At 43.1% G+C, this 16,124-nt stretch overlaps 1 protein-coding gene across 4 annotated transcripts in view; it reads left to right on the top strand.

The window, feature by feature from the left end:
* LRRK1 (leucine rich repeat kinase 1) overlaps positions 1 to 16,124 on the top strand; it is a 76,998-nt gene that overhangs the window by 7,481 nt on the left and 53,393 nt on the right. For 3 of the 4 annotated variants that reach the window (XM_017736543.1, XM_017736528.1, XM_017736532.1), the window contains 3 exons: positions 12,568 to 12,731; positions 13,598 to 13,769; positions 16,068 to 16,110. In XM_017736543.1, the coding sequence (XP_017592032.1) occupies positions 12,568 to 12,731; positions 13,598 to 13,769; positions 16,068 to 16,110 (379 nt within the window). Of the gene's footprint in view, positions 1 to 7,497; positions 7,667 to 12,567; positions 12,732 to 13,597; positions 13,770 to 16,067; positions 16,111 to 16,124 lie in introns of those variants that run through there. The other variant, XM_017736538.1, reaches the window with a different exon arrangement.

The raw sequence follows: 16,124 nt of genomic DNA, 5'->3' as shown, positions 1-16,124 counted from the left end.
AGCACCACAGGTATTACATTGTTCTTCATGAAAACACCATGTAAACCTTAAAATCTTCCCATCAGCTGTGTGTGGGGACAGGACCAGCAGCTGGGCCTTGGGGCACATTGTGCTGTGTAACAGGGAGAGAATACTCACAGCCTGTGTCCTGCTTTTTCCATCCACACATCACCCGGAGTTTTTCATGACAGTGTGGGGTGAGAAGGACAAGGAGAGGATCTGGGAGGTGAACTGAGCACACGGAGCACTGGAGAGCTGCAAAGTGTGTCAGTCATGTGAAGTTCTTTATAATCAGACTAAATCAGCCTTGAAGGTTTTCTGGTTTTTTTCCTGCTTGTTAAGCTGAGAGTAAATTTGAGTCCAAACAGCAAACTGAAAGGGTTCCTATGAGCTAAAAAAGCAGAAAATAGAACAGGTTTTGTATGTGAGTCAGTCTTCTGCACAGATTTTAGCCACGCTTATTTTACTTTGAGCACTTACCTTAGGAATAGGAAGTACACTAGTAAGGCAGTAATAGGCTTGTATTTTTAAATATTTAAATAAACTCTTCATACTGAAGTGGTGCAATCTCACAAGGGGCCAAGAACCACTGCGGAAGGCTGGTCTGCAGCTGAACATGCCTGTGGTTAAACCTGCTCTCCCATGCAGAGTTGAATGTTACAACATCTCTCCAAACCCAACCTGCATTTGAAAAAGGGCAAGGAATGCTGAGGCATTTACAATTTTCCTGATAAAAACCATCAAAGCCAGTCTGCTCTTGAACTTGAGGGCTGTATCAAGGAGGGCAGAGCTGCTGTGAGAGCCAGTGGTGCACTAAAGACCTTGGGAAGTTAATTGAGCAGAGAGTCTGACCTGAGAGCCAGTTTGATTTACAGGCAGCAGTATCTTTATCTGAGCTGTATCTGGAATTATCTGCTGCTTTTCAGCTTTATTTTTCCACCTTCACATTAAAATGTATTTGTGGTCTATTACATTGAAATGCGACTTATGACAACTCTATCAAGAAGCCTGGAAAAAAACAAAGATAAGGTAGTAAAGAAAATCCTTCGCCCTTAGAACTTATACACAGGGAGTTCTTTACAATGTTCCTGAGGTGCGATTTATGAGGGAGCTTTCAGGTGAAGGTTGATTCTGGGGTCATGGAACTGCTGTCCTCTGTTTCAGTGGGAAAAAAGCAATTGATAGTGTTCACACCAACTCAGCCTTTACCAGGCCTGTAATTGATTTATTATTTTGACAGAGATGTTGCAGGTGATTTTATACTTGCATTAAGAAAATGCTATGAATTATGGGGGTTTATCCTCCCCAGAGCCTATGGGGGCCTTATCCAAAACCCATTACAATCTTTGCACTGACATAATGGGATCTTCAGGGATCCTTACAGCATTAAGTCTGTGGTTTGTTTGTTTTTCACTGCTCTGATGGATAAAGGCTCTGCTTGCAGAAGGCAGTGAGCTGGGAGGAACTGTTTGCATTGCAGGTGAGGATGGGGGAGATGGATTTTATACCATTCGACTCCCAATCTGCTATATAAAATCATAGAATTATGGAATTTTTAAGGCTGGAAAAGACCTTTCAGGTCACTGGGTCCACCTGTTCCCGCAGCACAGCCAAGCCCACCATTAAACTGTGTCCCCAAGTGCCACATGCACACAGCTTTTAAACTCCCCCAGGGATGGTGACTCAACCATGAAGTCTGTCTCTTAATAGGTTCTATTTCAGATTTTACATCAAGTCAGGCTGGTATTTAATTCCTTCCCTTAATCCAAGTGTGTGTGCTCATTAGTGGGTCAGCAATTGCTTATTTGCATGATTCTGTATCACCACAGCAGCAGCTCTTTTATGTAAGCTGCTGATATTTTCAGAACAGAAGTGTCTCCATGTTTTTAATTTGTGCCTCATCCCCACTTAGAGGACCTATTTAAAAAGTCTTTAAGTTTTAGGAAAGGCTCTCACCCTTCCAAAAGCCTTTCTGCAGTCAGAAGGACTCTGGGGTTCAACAGTTTGTGTTGCTGGCAGGGCTTGGGGTCTGCCATGGAGATGCACAGTGGGAAACCTGGGGCAGATCCTCTCTGTTTTGGCTCTCCCTCTCCAGTTGGAGAGGGCAGCAGATCCCTGGTGAGCTTCAGGAACTTCTCATCTGTAAAGACAAGCTCTGTTACTGTCACCCAGGGGTGAGGGAGAGGGTCAGTCTGCCACAGGAAGAGTGGGAGGAAGGAGGTGAGTGGGAAGGAGCAGGGACCTGGGGCTGAGAGCTGGAGGAGCAGCTTCATTTTCTCTCTAATAGTCAGTATGTGGCTCCCAGGCATAAAGGCTGGCATTTCATACTGCTGGGGAAAACTCAGTCCCAGGCTGCCCCCAGCTCCTCTCTCTGCATAGCTGAAAATCATGGAAAAATAATGAACCAAAGCAGTGACTCAAACAAGAAGTCTGGATAAATTTAGCTCAAATATTCTTGGTATGTTTGTGGTCACTGTGGAAATTGCATCACTTCTTGTTTTAATGATCAAAATATTGCTTGGAAAACTGGCATCTACCCGAGAAGGGCTCAAAATGAAATCCTTTAAAAGCAAGTATGTCTTTGTTTCACCTGCAGTTAATTGGTTTTGGGGATTATTTGTTTTATTCCCATCTTGGTTAAGGAGGTTTTGGACTGGAGGTTATTACTGCTTAATTGAAAAGCCACAAGGTTTAGAGCTGATATACTCTGCAGCGTGATTATATGCTTCACATAAAAGTTCTGTCTGGGGAGTAGGATTCAAAAAGAGTGCTGGTAATTGCTGAAGACAAGACCTCCTCCAGAATCTGCCTGCATGTCTTTCTGTCTTTCACATCAAAGAGCCTTTGAAAATGCTTTTATTTTTGCATCAAATAGGAACTTTTTTTTTTTTTCGTAACACTAATAGACAGGATCCCTTTTCAGATCTCATGCATAGCTTGAAAAACAAAAAGCCTGGCTCCTTAAGTGAGCTTGTAATCCTGGTCATAATTCTCCCATGTTTTGCACCTTGGGCCTTTCATACAGTGGCAGGGTGGGAATAAAAGCTGCCAAATCAAAGCCGTTTGCATGGATAGGACCAGGTTCTTGGATGCAGTGGATCAGAGTTCGTCAAAGGTTGGTGGGAGGGGGATGAACCGTGCCCTGCCTCATTTTGCTGTCTCTGCCTTGGAACAGACATCCAAAAATGCTGTGAGCTGCAGTGGGCTCACAACATGGACCTAGGATCCTCCCAGGCAGAATCTTCATCCTCCCTCCACTGAAATGAGTGCTGTTATTCCCAGGCACCAGGAAGACAAAATACCTCCCTTTCCCCCTCTCTGCAAATGCAGGCAATTTCTGCCACTTGTAGGTTTTGTCACAAGTAGAGGAAGGTTTTATGGGGTTTTTTTGGTAGCCTCATTAAAGCTTTGGTGGCTATCTGGGCCAACAGCAGAGGACTTTCCATCAGGTTTTCTTTCTGCTCCAGACACAGCTGTTAAGGTGATCCTCCCTCTGAGCTAGTCTGTCCTGGAAACCAGGATCTTCTCTACTCCCATGGAGGAAGAGTCAGAAGTGGGAAGTGCTCACATTGAGTTCAGTAGAAGCTGGAGTGAAGCCCCACTTTCTTCACGGTTTTGTGTGGATTTTTTGTTTTCTTTTCCAGACTAACCTATTCCTTTCCCCTGGTGCGCTTCCCAGCTGTGCACTTCCCTTGGCTCTGCTGTTGCCAAATTGTCGCTTCAACTCACTTGATGCCAACTGTATCCAATATCTTGATTGCAATTTCTTTTTCTCTGCATGCAACACTTTTACTTAAACTGATCCAGAGTGGTTGTCTTAGTGATAAATGAGAAGTGAGGGTATAGCAAGGAGTATTTTATTAGTCAAGCAGGCACAGTAAAGAAGCTCATTGAACTGTGTCTAACATGTACTAAGCTTGGATTTTGCTGCGTGGGATGTTTGCCCCCTCAAATCTCTTGAAAGGCGTCTTCCTTTAGATGTGTCTCCTGCATCTGTCAGTTTTTTAAATAAAAAATATTCTCTTATTCTCCAAACTTTAGTCAAAGTAGCCTGTGAGGCTCCTGTGTTAGGTCTGAGTATGTGGGTTAACTTCTGGCTGTGCATAATGTGGGAATACAGGCTGTAGGTCTGGAAGGAATGTGTGGGTCAGTGTCCTGGTGTCACACTCCTACACCTTATGTCTCTCTGGAGAGCTAGATTTTGGCTGCTTCTGTGCTACTATTTTTGATCAGCAATTGGGTTGCAGTGATGTAAATGGGTTTTCCATTTAGGAAAGTGTTTACATGTGTTAATTAAGTGAAGCACAAGCTTAGGAGCTGCTTTTCCCAAATCAGAGGAGCTGTGGGATTGCTGGATGTGTCTTTGGTGGAGCTGGTAGAAGACTTGTGCTAAAGAAGAGACCTGAGCAGAGACCATGGGCCCATCTTCCTCTTACTCACACATAGCAAATCCCTCCTGAGCTCTCCACATGTAGCCTCTCACAGCTGGGGCTAAAAGCATTTGCTTCTTTCTAAAGCAAGCTTTAAGTATGTGTCTAAGTTGCAAAAGTGGGCTGGCCATGAGGTGGTACTTCCCCAGTGTGAATAATTAATGTTTCAATTTTTTTAGAAGAAGGATTTTGAGCAAATTATTTCTGTGAAAGAGAGAAAACATTGGTGTGTGGGATTTTTTCCCTTCTGATGAAAGCTTGACTGTTAGGGAAAAGGAAAATGTTCAGAAGAAAGTTAGCCATGAAATTTTATTTTGTGAAGTTTCAAGTGAAATCCAATCTTCGTTTGGTTTCATGGCTATAATATTTGATTCAGTTGGACAGGAATGGTCTCACTGGAGACACCTTTCATCATGTAATCATCCTCTCTTTCCAGCCATACCTGGAAACATACACAAAAAAAACCCAAAAGTGTAGTTGTACTTCTGCGTGCTTAATGTATCTCTTTCAATTTAAAATTTGGAAAGCAAGAGTGGCATAGCTGGCCTTGCCTGCAGAAGCACATTTCTGAATGATTCAAGCTGTAGGATGGGAACCAAATCACTGAGGCCAAAAGACAAAAATAGAAACTTTCACTCCAGAGCTGAGTCATTTGTGTTTTCAATACAGCAACTCTCTGGCTCTCAGTAGCTTTCCTTTGGGGGTGGAAGTTAACACCATCACTGTTCTCTGTGGTCTTTGCTGATCCTTCGCACCCCAAAGAGGGCATTGCTGGAGGGATGGGGGCTATTCCCACTTTCTGTGGGAGCCAGCCTTTGCCCTGTGCTTGCTGGAGGACATCCCTGTCCCATTCCTTCCCTGCCCAGAGGGAATCACAGTCCTGCTTCTCTCCCACCAGGTACAGCCCAGAGCAGTGGAAGTGGTGCTGCACTTCACAACCAACCAGTGGGGAACATCCTGTCCTCTTGCAGGGCACAAGAGGAGAGGCATGTCCCAATCCCTTGTTCCTTTTCCATGGATAGCTGCAGGTATCATTAGTGACCTTGGATCTATTTTGCACTTTCTAACATGATTTGCACACTGGCATGATGGGTTTGTTCTGACAATCATATTCCAGTGTAATTCTTTGTTCTCTCTCTGACCCCATTGCCTTGTAGTGCCTTTGTGCGGCCTCTTTTGTACTTCAGCAAAGAATAGCCAACTCAGTTCTGTTTTAACTCCTGGACAATACAAACAATTCCCAGAGTCCCAAGAATTTGGGAGATGCACACACAAATGCAGGAGCCTGCTTGGATCTGGCAGTGCTGGCACTGCCCACTGATACTGCTGAGTCCCAGTGTCACCAGGATTTGAGGCTTTTCTGTTCCCTCTTCCCCCATTATCCTGGATGATGAAGAAATGATTGTGTAAGTGTGGAGCTAAAGCCTTTGGTGGCATCTGTTTCTCATAATTCTGTTCTGGAGCCCAGTGAAAAGGCAGGAATCCAGAGCATTTTTCTACCCAGGACTTAATATTTTCCTTTCAGGTTTGCATTAGCAAATGCTCTTTTTTTCTTGCAGGTTAAGGGTGTTATAAATAGAAAATTTCCTATGATTCTGATGATAATTGGTCACTTTACACAACTGTACCTAATAATAGTGAAAAAGATCTCTTCCGTGCTGGATTTTTGCCTTTGAAGCATTCCTCTGTGTTTCATATCTGGTTTCTTTTGGGGTTTTTAAGTCTCCTTTTGGGGCAGCGAGCATTGATTGTGAGCTGTGTTATAGGTGCGGGTGGCTTTTGTGCTCAATACATCATCTTTTCCAGCGCCTTTGGCAGGCAGATCTTAGTGCAGAGCCACTCCTTTAATTAGCTGAAACAGTGGATGTTTGGGGGAAATGATACCACAGGAAATAGGCAGAAAGTGTGTGGAGGGCTGTCCTGAGAAGCTGGCACATCCCACTTGTTGTGGGAGATATTAATTAGGGTCAGAGGGGCCATGGCCCAGTTCTGGCATAGACTCTCCAGTGGGGATTTGGAACTTCCCAGATAAACCGTCTTGTTCTCAGTGCCTTCTCACAGGCGGATTTATTAGTAGTTCTGGCCCTTTTTGAATCCTGACAGGAATGTCTTAAAGCAGAATTGGTTGAGCCACATGTATTTCACCTAAATCTGAGAAAAGGTGAAGTAGATCACACGATTCTTGCTGCAGGATGGTTTTGAGGCAAATTCTGCCTATGTGGGTGGGTGGGGGGGCACAAGAGATCTTGGTCTGTGGCTTTATGTTCTAAGAAATGAAGGAATGAAATGAATGAAGAAAATATAACTTTTTTTTAAAAAGGAAACCTTGAAGTGTCAGCTAATTAGAGAAGGAACACAAAAGATACCTTTGTTTCATGAAGCGTTTTTATCCACTTGGGCTGACTGAAAAATTTATTTCTTTATTTTTTATTAAAGAACCCAGGGTTTTGGCTTTTTCTTCCTGGTTTGGGATGGGATTTTTCAGTATCTCAAAAATTTCCAGAGGACTGAAAAATTTTTCTTACCCATCTAAATGGAAAGCTCAATCTAGGGCAGATCCATCATCCTTTGAAATCACTGGAGGCTTCCTGTTGGCTGCTGCTCGGTGTGTTAGCCTGAAGTTTTTCAAAGCGGTACAAGATGCACGAGTCTGTTGCAGAGACTCAGAAATAACATGGCTTTCCATTAATTTTGCAAACCAGCAAGTGGAGTAGTGTAGAAAAATGTTCAGTGACACCAGTGAGTTTTTGAATGTTTGGAGGTGCTGGCTTTAAATACTCAGCACATCTTCAACCTCATCCCTGTCCCATTTTTTATCTGTGCTGTGGCAGCACTCAGAAGTCAAAATGGCAAAAGATTAAGCTGGTAAAGGTTAGCTGTAGCCATCTGGTGCTATTGAGGAATTAATGTCTGAGCTCAGCCCGGAGAGGTGGCCTCCCTGCCCACCCCCATCCCCACATCCTCTGAACCAGAGGCTTGGATTTCGCTGTAATGGGACATGGAGATGAAAATATCTGTCAAGGCTAAACTGTAGCAGTTAATTCAGACAAAGGAGCAGCCAGCCAGCCATTCCATCCAGTGGCCACTGCAGGAGCTGCTCGTGCTGAAGCAGAGGTGGGTGGTTATCAGTCCCAGGAATTAACAGCTTAATTGGGTATCGCTGAATGGGATGCTGTGTTAAAGCACCAGCTTGATTTGCTCCTGTCTCTGGAAATACCTGCACACATTATGACAAGGTCAGTAGCGGTTTTAAAGTTTTATTCTTATTGTAATTCTGTTTTTGGAGGAGGTTAGCTTCCTGCCCTGATTTATCCTGGGTAAAGCATCTCATGTATATCTTTCTCTGCTAAATAAAATTATCCTACTTAGTTGCCAAAGAACTGCTGGTTATCAAAAGGCCTAATGTAGCATTTACAAACTCTTGCGAGTTTGTGTCAGAGATGCAGTGATTTGGGCTATAAAGACAATAATCATCTGTGCATTGTGCTGCTTTGTTATGCAGCTGTTTGCTGATTCACAGCACTGACCTGCAAACCCTCCCCTTTTACTAATGGCATACTGTCAATTTAGAAATTTTAGAGTGTTTTGTTCACCTGCTGTAATAAGGCCTGTGACAGGGTCTAACTACACATGACCCTAAAATTCTCATGGTACTCTTTATTATTAAGGCTTATTTTTTTGTTTGTTTCTCTGAGCTGGGTCAGCTGTCTGTTGCACTTTAAAAGTGATACCTTGTACGCTTTTAAAAATGGCAATAAAATAATGGTGCTTTTTTATTGATAACCTCTGGTTTCATTGGGATATTTTTTTAAAGGAAATTAGTCTTGCCCTTAGCTTTTATAAAAGGTTGCTACAGCAAAGCCAAATTTAAAAGGTATTTCCAAAGTATAAATCATTGAAATCAAGAGAGAAGTAATTCCAGAGTTAGTTGCTTTTGTACAAGCTGTTAAGTGGTGTGAGGAACAGATGATGGATGCTTTTAGTGTTAGCAAATGCCTCCCCTTTTCCCCTCACAAACAGCCCTTGGTTTGCTTACAGCTTTTTTGGTAGAAAGCAATAAAAGAAAAGAAGCTGTGGATCTATAGAGAGGTTAAACAATTATGATGCAGAGATGCAGAGGCTGAATGATAGGGAGTAAACTCCATGGCTTTATTTTCATAGATGTTCAAAGGTGATAGAGAAAAGGACCCACCTCAGTTCAAATAGGCTTCATTTATCTGATTTTTGGTGTGCTTTGGGGCAGTGCTCTCAGAGGAACCTGTGCCAGCACAGGAATTGCCCCAGATCTGGGTGCAATAAAGCAGAAAGTAAAAAATATGGCAATGGGGGTGTAAAGTTTCTGGAGTTTCTTGGATAGTACAGGAATATCCAAGAAGTCCTGCTAGGATATCATCCCTTGCAGGGCTGGTTTGCTTACAGCAATGTGCATTGTGCAGTAACACAGACCCCATTGTGCAAAGTGCAAAGCTGGTTCCTAAATCCATAAAATCTAAGAATTAAAGGCACTTTGCTGCATCCAGGCTTAAATGCTCAACATGTTGCACAAGCCAGTCTAAAACCAGAGGTTCAGTATTATTGAGCTCCAGTACTGCTCTCCTATCACATTGCTCAAGGCTGAGAGTGAGTGAGGTGACTCTCCTAGGAAAGCCATGAAGAGCTCAGGCAAGGAGCAGGAGACATGTAAGGTTAAAAGCAGAGCAGAATTTCTTTGGATTTTGGCCCAGATTTCTGCTGAAAATGGCTGGTGCATGTACTGGAAAAACTTTATTCCCAGCCTACATGAATGCCAGTGCTGATGATAGGTCAGTCATGCATCTTGTAGAGATAAAAGTCTTTAATCAGTAAAATGTAGTTTCCCTCATTTATTTTCCCCCCCACTGGTGTGTATAAATTTAGCTTATAAAATATGCTGCTTCTTAATTTGCACTTGCATTTCAGAAGCCAATATATCACTTAGTAAGTCACCAGGAAGTCTTCTGTGAGCTGGGTAATTTTGTTGGTGAGATGCTTAGCTTTGCCTTGGATGGCCTCTGTGTTTTTTGGGGATTTGGAACTGGATAGCCAACCTTCTCTCATTTAACCTCTGAGAGTTCTACTAAAATTTGACAGCACCATATGAGTACAGCTGTTGGTTGAGGGCAAACTTTTTTATCTGTATTTCATCAATTTTGCTCTTTTCAGGCTTTTAACTGATAATCACAAGGACTGTTTTTTGCTGGAGACCTTTGGCAGCTTCTTCCCTCAGGCCTTAGGCAGGAGGTCAATTTACTCTGCAGCATGGAATCATAGGAGGAAGTTTTGGTGTAAGAAATTTGAGAGATGGGTAGCATTATCTTGCTACCAAGAATATTTGATATAAATATATCCGTTTCAAACAGTAGAATTTCTTAAACTCAATGAAACTTTTATTGAATTCTCCTTGATGGGCATTCAGATGTTCAAAACTGAGCAGTTTTGATTAGATCAATAAAAAATTGCCTAAGACAAGAATGAAATTGAGCTTAAGGACTAAAATGAATATCCTGAAGACTCTTCTGGGAGTAAACTCCATGGAGCCAGCTGTCTGTGACCTTCCCATTCCTGGAGATCCCAGAATTCTACACCTAACTCATGGCCAGCCCATGTTCTTCCAGTGCTGTGGCACTGGGGTTGTGACTGAGCCATTGCACTACAAAGGACTTCAGAAATTGTGGGTGGCCAAAAATGTAAGAGGAAGCCCAACACATTGGCCAAGATGTTTTGTGAAGTAGTCATTTGGCGAAACACAGAAGTGGTCTTGGGATTAGGGTTGAGCAGGCAAAGTTCCTCCTTGCCTCAGTTACAACCCTGTGACCCTTGTGCTCCCTGTCTAGCTGGTTGGAGTGGGGCAGCTCCAGCAGGAGAGGTGGAAAATGCTCCTTTAAGGAGAGCTCTGGTGTGCAGGATGTGGGGGGGGTTGGCTGGAGACCCCTCTGCTCGAGGGGGATGTGACACCAGGATCTGATGAACCTCTGACTGTGAGATTCTTGTATCTCCACCCTCCCTAGCTGTGATTTAAGAGCAAAGAGAGATGGTCCTGCCTAATTCTTCGGCAGAAAGGCTGTGCCTTTACATCTGGAATGGCTGCAGATGCGGGTATTGAGTGATGGTCCCCAAAATCAGGATTGAGGCTGGAATTGAGTAGAATTTGTCCCTCCTTTCTGCAACTTGTAGGAAGCAAATTGAAGTTGCTCTGCTCTGTCAGCCCTGGTTTGCAGGGCTCCTTGAGCGGGAAGCTGAACAGCTTTCCAGCTGTTCTGTATCTCCAATGTGAGGCATTTTTTCCTCCAAGGGGAATTCCGGATCTTCTGTGTAGGTTCAGGATTTCATCAGAGGGTGCCAAGCGGGGAGGCTGCTTGTTCCAGTAACTGCAGTGTTTGCCTGGATCTGTACTTTCTGAATTTTCTTAGTCCAGTTCTGAGTTGTTTTGACTGGAGAACTATTTTGCTTTTAAGTTCTGTCTTCTATCATCCTTTAAACATACTTGCCTAAAAATATTTTTTTTCCCTATCTTTGATGTCCATGGAAATGAAAATTAAATCATATGTGATATTCTTAGTGATCCCTTATCAGTGTGTGGTCTGCTTTAAAAGAGTGAACCAAATGCAGGATGAATTTCTTTTCCCATTTTCTCATTCTCTCCTAAAATTACAGAGTTATGGAAGCACTACACCCATTAACATGAACTCTGAGATGCTCTTTATTGTGCTGTACTTTAATCCTACTTTCATCGGCCTTGATTTCTGCTCCTTGTCCTTCACACGTTCTGCATCATCTGGGAAAGGTTATTGGGAAGGGCACATTTTTAATGGCATGAACCTCTGGAGCCATCTCCAATGTCTGAGTGATTTGAGCTTAGTTTAAATAATTGATGAGAAGTGTTAGTCAGAACCTACTGGTGATTCAGACTGCATTATTCAAAGATATTTACTGACAGTTATGGATTGCTCCAGATTTACTTCTCTTTCCAGGCTGCATTAAACTAGACCCTGCATGACATATTTAAAAAAAAAAAAAAACCTTTGCAAACATATGTAAAATACTGACAGTTATGGATTGCTCCAGATTTACTTCTCTTTCCAGGCTGCATTAAACTAGACCCTGCATGACATATTTAAAAAAAAAAAAATCCTTGCTAACATATGTGAAAATCTGTGGGCTTAAAGTGCTTTATTTAACCAGTTGCAAATAAGCAATAATAATAATAAAACATTATTGTTTTAGCAGGAAAAAGTGAGTATGAAATGGTCTCTTTTCAAGTGGAAAATGCTTTTTTCCTCTGTCTTGCATGTTGTTCAGGAGTGGACTTGAAAACATTTTGTATTTCAGTGGCTTTCCTGCAGCTTTCTCTGTCCCGGTAGTTGGGGAATGGTTGAGTGTGAGACTTCCTGGCTGCCTCGTTAGCCACCCACCAAAGCATCTTCTCTAATGGCTGCAGCTTTTAATCTCTGACACTTAAAAGCTCTTCTGGCTCCTAACAGCTTTTAGGAAAAGAAAGCCTGGTCTAGGAGATTCTCCAGAACTGATGAAGGTGACACTTGGGCATCTTGCATAATCTCCTTTTCATTTTTTTTTTTTCCTCCAGAGGAAATATTCCCAATTTCTCTTGTTTCACACTCATAGAGGTATCTAAAACTCTGGTTGAAAGCACAGGAGGACAGTGGGATTTTATCAGGCTGTTGTCAGCAGTGAAGTGTGACTAAAGCAATGCCAGTAATACCAGATTTGCCTTTCAGATTCCCGGCTTTGTCAGAATTCCTGCAGGTGCCAGTCCCATGTAATCTCTTCTCTTCCCTGGTTCCTCAGCAGGAGGATGAGTGTGCCAGGCAGATGAAGGGTTTATGTGTCCATGTGTGTGAGCTTCCACACCTTCCTTTGGAAACCACCTCCGGGAACAATTGGGGAACTTGCTGTCCCTCTTAGTTTCATGTCCCTGTTGGGAAGTACTTTAACATATTATCACTTTCTTTTATCAGGCTCTTTTTTAAAATTGTGTGCAGTAAATATTCCACTGAAAATCACCAACTTCTTTTATTCCCAGGATTCACTGACGTTGCAGCTGTGCATGAGTAATGAGCAGGTACTTCTCCCTGACTTCTCATTTCTGTTTTTCCTGCAGGAACTGTGGACATGGGTGGCAAACAGTCCACAAGTGGCGACGTCTCCGTAATCCAGACCCCTGTGACAGAAAGCATCCAGGATGCTTACAAAGCTGGGGACACCAGCAAGGCCCAAGAGTTGATTAGGTTGTCCTGTGAGGAGACTGCACTGCAAGTGGAAAAGGTTGGGTTAGGTTACTGCTCTCTCTCAGATTTTATTGGCAAAGATACCAAAATTCCAAGATGCTGCTGTCTTCTGGCATTTTCTTATGGAGAAAATCCATTCAGTTGTGTGGGTCCCAGACATGGGTGGTTGAGTGGGGCTCTGCAGAAACATGCTCAGGGACACTGCCCTTGAAAACACTGATCAGGAAGATGAGACAGACCACAGGGAGCAGTGTCTGCAGGAACAGGAGCTGTGTGAGGAGGGGTGCTGGTGCTGTGGTCACCAAAACAGGGAAATGCATTTTTCCCTGTAAAAAGGAAGCAGTTTATAGACTTAGCAAAAAATGTATTCCCCCATCAGTGAAAAGATGGTTAATGGCCTCCTGGGAAGATTTTGCTGCTTGTGTGTGGAATTTTGTCACAAACTCTGTGCCAGCTTCTGCACTGCTCTGCCTTCAGAGCCCTCCTTTTGAGCCTGCTCTTTGCACAGAGGTGATCTTAGTGTTTTGGGAGGGTCCCTGCATGTCAAGTCCGATCATATTGGCCATCTCCAAAACAGGTAATACTGCATTTTACAGCTGAGCTGTGCAAATGCTTTTTCTGTTGGTCCATGAAAAATGGGTTTATACTCACTGTTCTGTGCCTCAGGCACTTATGTAATAAAACCATACAAAAAACAATAATACAAACCCCAACAAATTAATATAATAAATTTATCAACAGTGATTACAATGGCCACTAGTGTTTATGACATTCTTAATTAACCATGGTGACAGTGGACATGCCTTGGTGTGGGCACAAATAAATCCATACAGATCTAGAAATGCTCTTTCTCTGCCTGCTCTCTTTAACAGAGAGTTTCTTTTGCTGTGTTTCCTTCACCAGTGTCAGCTTTTAGGCATTGCAGCAGCATATGGAGATCTGCAGGCAGTGAGGTACCTGCTGAAGGAAGCGTTGGTGGTGTTACCAACAGAGCCCAATGATGACAATGCAGCTGTGGTGGCTGCGTATTTTGGGCACAAGGACATCGTGAAAGAGCTGCTGGATTCCCTGCGTGGTAAGCCCTTGCTTGACCCTGCCTCTCCGCAAGCTTTTCAGGAGCTGTGTGCTGCAGCTTCAAGCAGGCATTTAGGTTTTTTCACATTGCTTGGAAGGGGAGGGATTTAGTCATGGGAGAGTTCGTGGAAGGATCAGATCTCTGCTGTGCTTGAAGAAAACTTTCCCCGTGGGGGAAGGAACGCATACATAAAAATATTCCATGTTTGCAAATTGGAAGTGGAGGAAGATGCTATTGAGACAGTTCATTTCCATCAGGCCTCACAGCTGGGTAACATCCCAGACCCAATGGAGAAATTAGGGGATTTTCAGGGTACAGCATCATCCCACTACTGATCCAGCAATCTCAGTAATGCTGGCAGTGAGTGGCCTGATTGGTCAGGGGCACTTTGGGTGTGCAGCTGGCACCCACTTTATCCTCTGCTTGACATTTTGTTTTGACTTTCAGGGGAATTCCTTCTTTAGAATAATCATTATATTTTACTTGGATTTTTTTCTAGTAGTTATTTCAGAGCAGAGACATTTTTGGACTCAGACATGATTCCTAAGGCAGCAGGGGGGCAGGGGGCAGAGCATAACTCTGACTCAGGACCAGGAGCTGTGTTTGGGTCCCTGTTGCTCTCTCAGTGTTCTGTGAGCTTGGCAGCTGCTTCTCCCTGGGACTTTCCATGGATTTAGGGTCCAGAGGTCCTGTAGAACATCTGGGGCTAATCTTTGACCTCAGACACTGCAACATGAGCTAAGCTGGCTTCTGCAATGTTTAACCTGAATATAGCTCTAGCTCCTTACTGGGACTAAGTAGTTGCCAGTGGCCTCACGGAGAACGGGAATAACCTGTTGGGAAACCTGCTTAGTTGGTGTCCTGTTGGAGCACTGGTAAGCAAAATAAGTGTTCCAGTTTGGGGGATGCAATTAAGTGTAATATTTCCTTCAGCTGGAAAGGAAGCAGAGTAACCTAGTAGCAAAAATTAAATTATATTAATATAATACACTGAGTAATGAAAAGTGACTTAAGTAGTTTCTGGAAACATAGCTCAGTTTAGAAGTGACCAAATTCCCTCCAACTCTTGCTTTGGGGGGGTCAGGGGAGGAGCTCTGTAGAAAGAGCAGCTTTCAGAAATTTTTATGCAGGACCTTCCAACTGTTTTCTTGGGAAGTTACACAGAAACCAATCACAGGGCTTAGGTATAAATTGCATAAATTTGCAATTTGGCTGTTGCACTGCAGTGATTCTCCCTGAAGAGTGAGAACTACTTGTGGCTGACAGCTTAAGTGGAGCCCATTTTTTGTAGCAGGAGGGTGAGGGATTTAATGGAGTTGTTAAGAGTGCAAAGAGCGATGTAATTTCCAGGTGGATAAGCTGCAGAAAAGCCTTGACATGTAAAGCTTGGGCTTTTGGATGTTCCTGTAAGTGTTTCAGAAAGGATGTGACTTTGTAAAGTAAATAGAGGTGGTACAGGGAATCTGGGGAGATTTGAGGACTGCTTATTGTTAGCAGAAATAATTCTGTCCTGGGCATTTAGTTACATGCCCAGAATTAGGCACACCTAGAGGAAAGTGGTGTTCTACAGGAAAACATTATTTCAGAAAAAAAGGCAGTTTGAGAATGACTAAACCATCAGCACATTCATGCAGAAATCAGAACATGGTATTTTAGTTTTTAGACTTAAATGACATTTGTCTGACTTTACTATGAATTGATAGTAAAGATTTGACCTGAAATGAAATATTTGAAGGGGAAATGAAAGTTTTTGTGGGAGACTTCAAGTTGCAGCGAAAACAAGCTAAACCAATTCTTTTTTGTTGACTGAAGCATTTATTTTTGTTTTATTCATCCAATAACATGGAAAGTCATCTGGTTTTCCCCATTCTTTGTATCCCCGCTCATGAACTTGGGAGAAGTGGCCAATCTTGGGTGTTTGGATCTAATGTCTGTTAGATCTGGATCCAAAGACAGTCCTGATCATTCCTGGTTAGGATCAGATGTTTATTTATCTGCTGATCTGCTGGTGTTTTAGCAGAACTTTTGCTGCCTAGTGAATGCTTAGGCCAGGGACAGTCAAAGATTTCACCCATTAGCTGGGTGGGTAAAGAAGAGCAGTTAAGCAGAGCTGAAAATTTTGTGCCTGACCAGTTTAGGACCCTTTTCTGACACACTTTTGCAGTCTAATCTGTTCCTTTTGTCCTCAGGAGCTTCACCCTCTACCAAACCCTTTTGCACAGCCATTAGTTTTGGGTATTCCTTGCACATTACAGCCTGGTGGCACCAACTAAGTCACATTTTGTATGTTTTTGGTAGGTCCTAATACTTGCCAGCAGCTCCTGAACTGGATGGTGGCCATAGCCTGCCCGACGG

This window comes from Corvus brachyrhynchos, unplaced genomic scaffold (genome assembly GCF_000691975.1).
Source record: "Corvus brachyrhynchos isolate BGI_N302 unplaced genomic scaffold, ASM69197v1 scaffold200, whole genome shotgun sequence".
Taxonomy (NCBI): domain Eukaryota; kingdom Metazoa; phylum Chordata; class Aves; order Passeriformes; family Corvidae; genus Corvus; species Corvus brachyrhynchos.
This window is presented reverse-complemented; position numbering and strand designations above follow the sequence as displayed.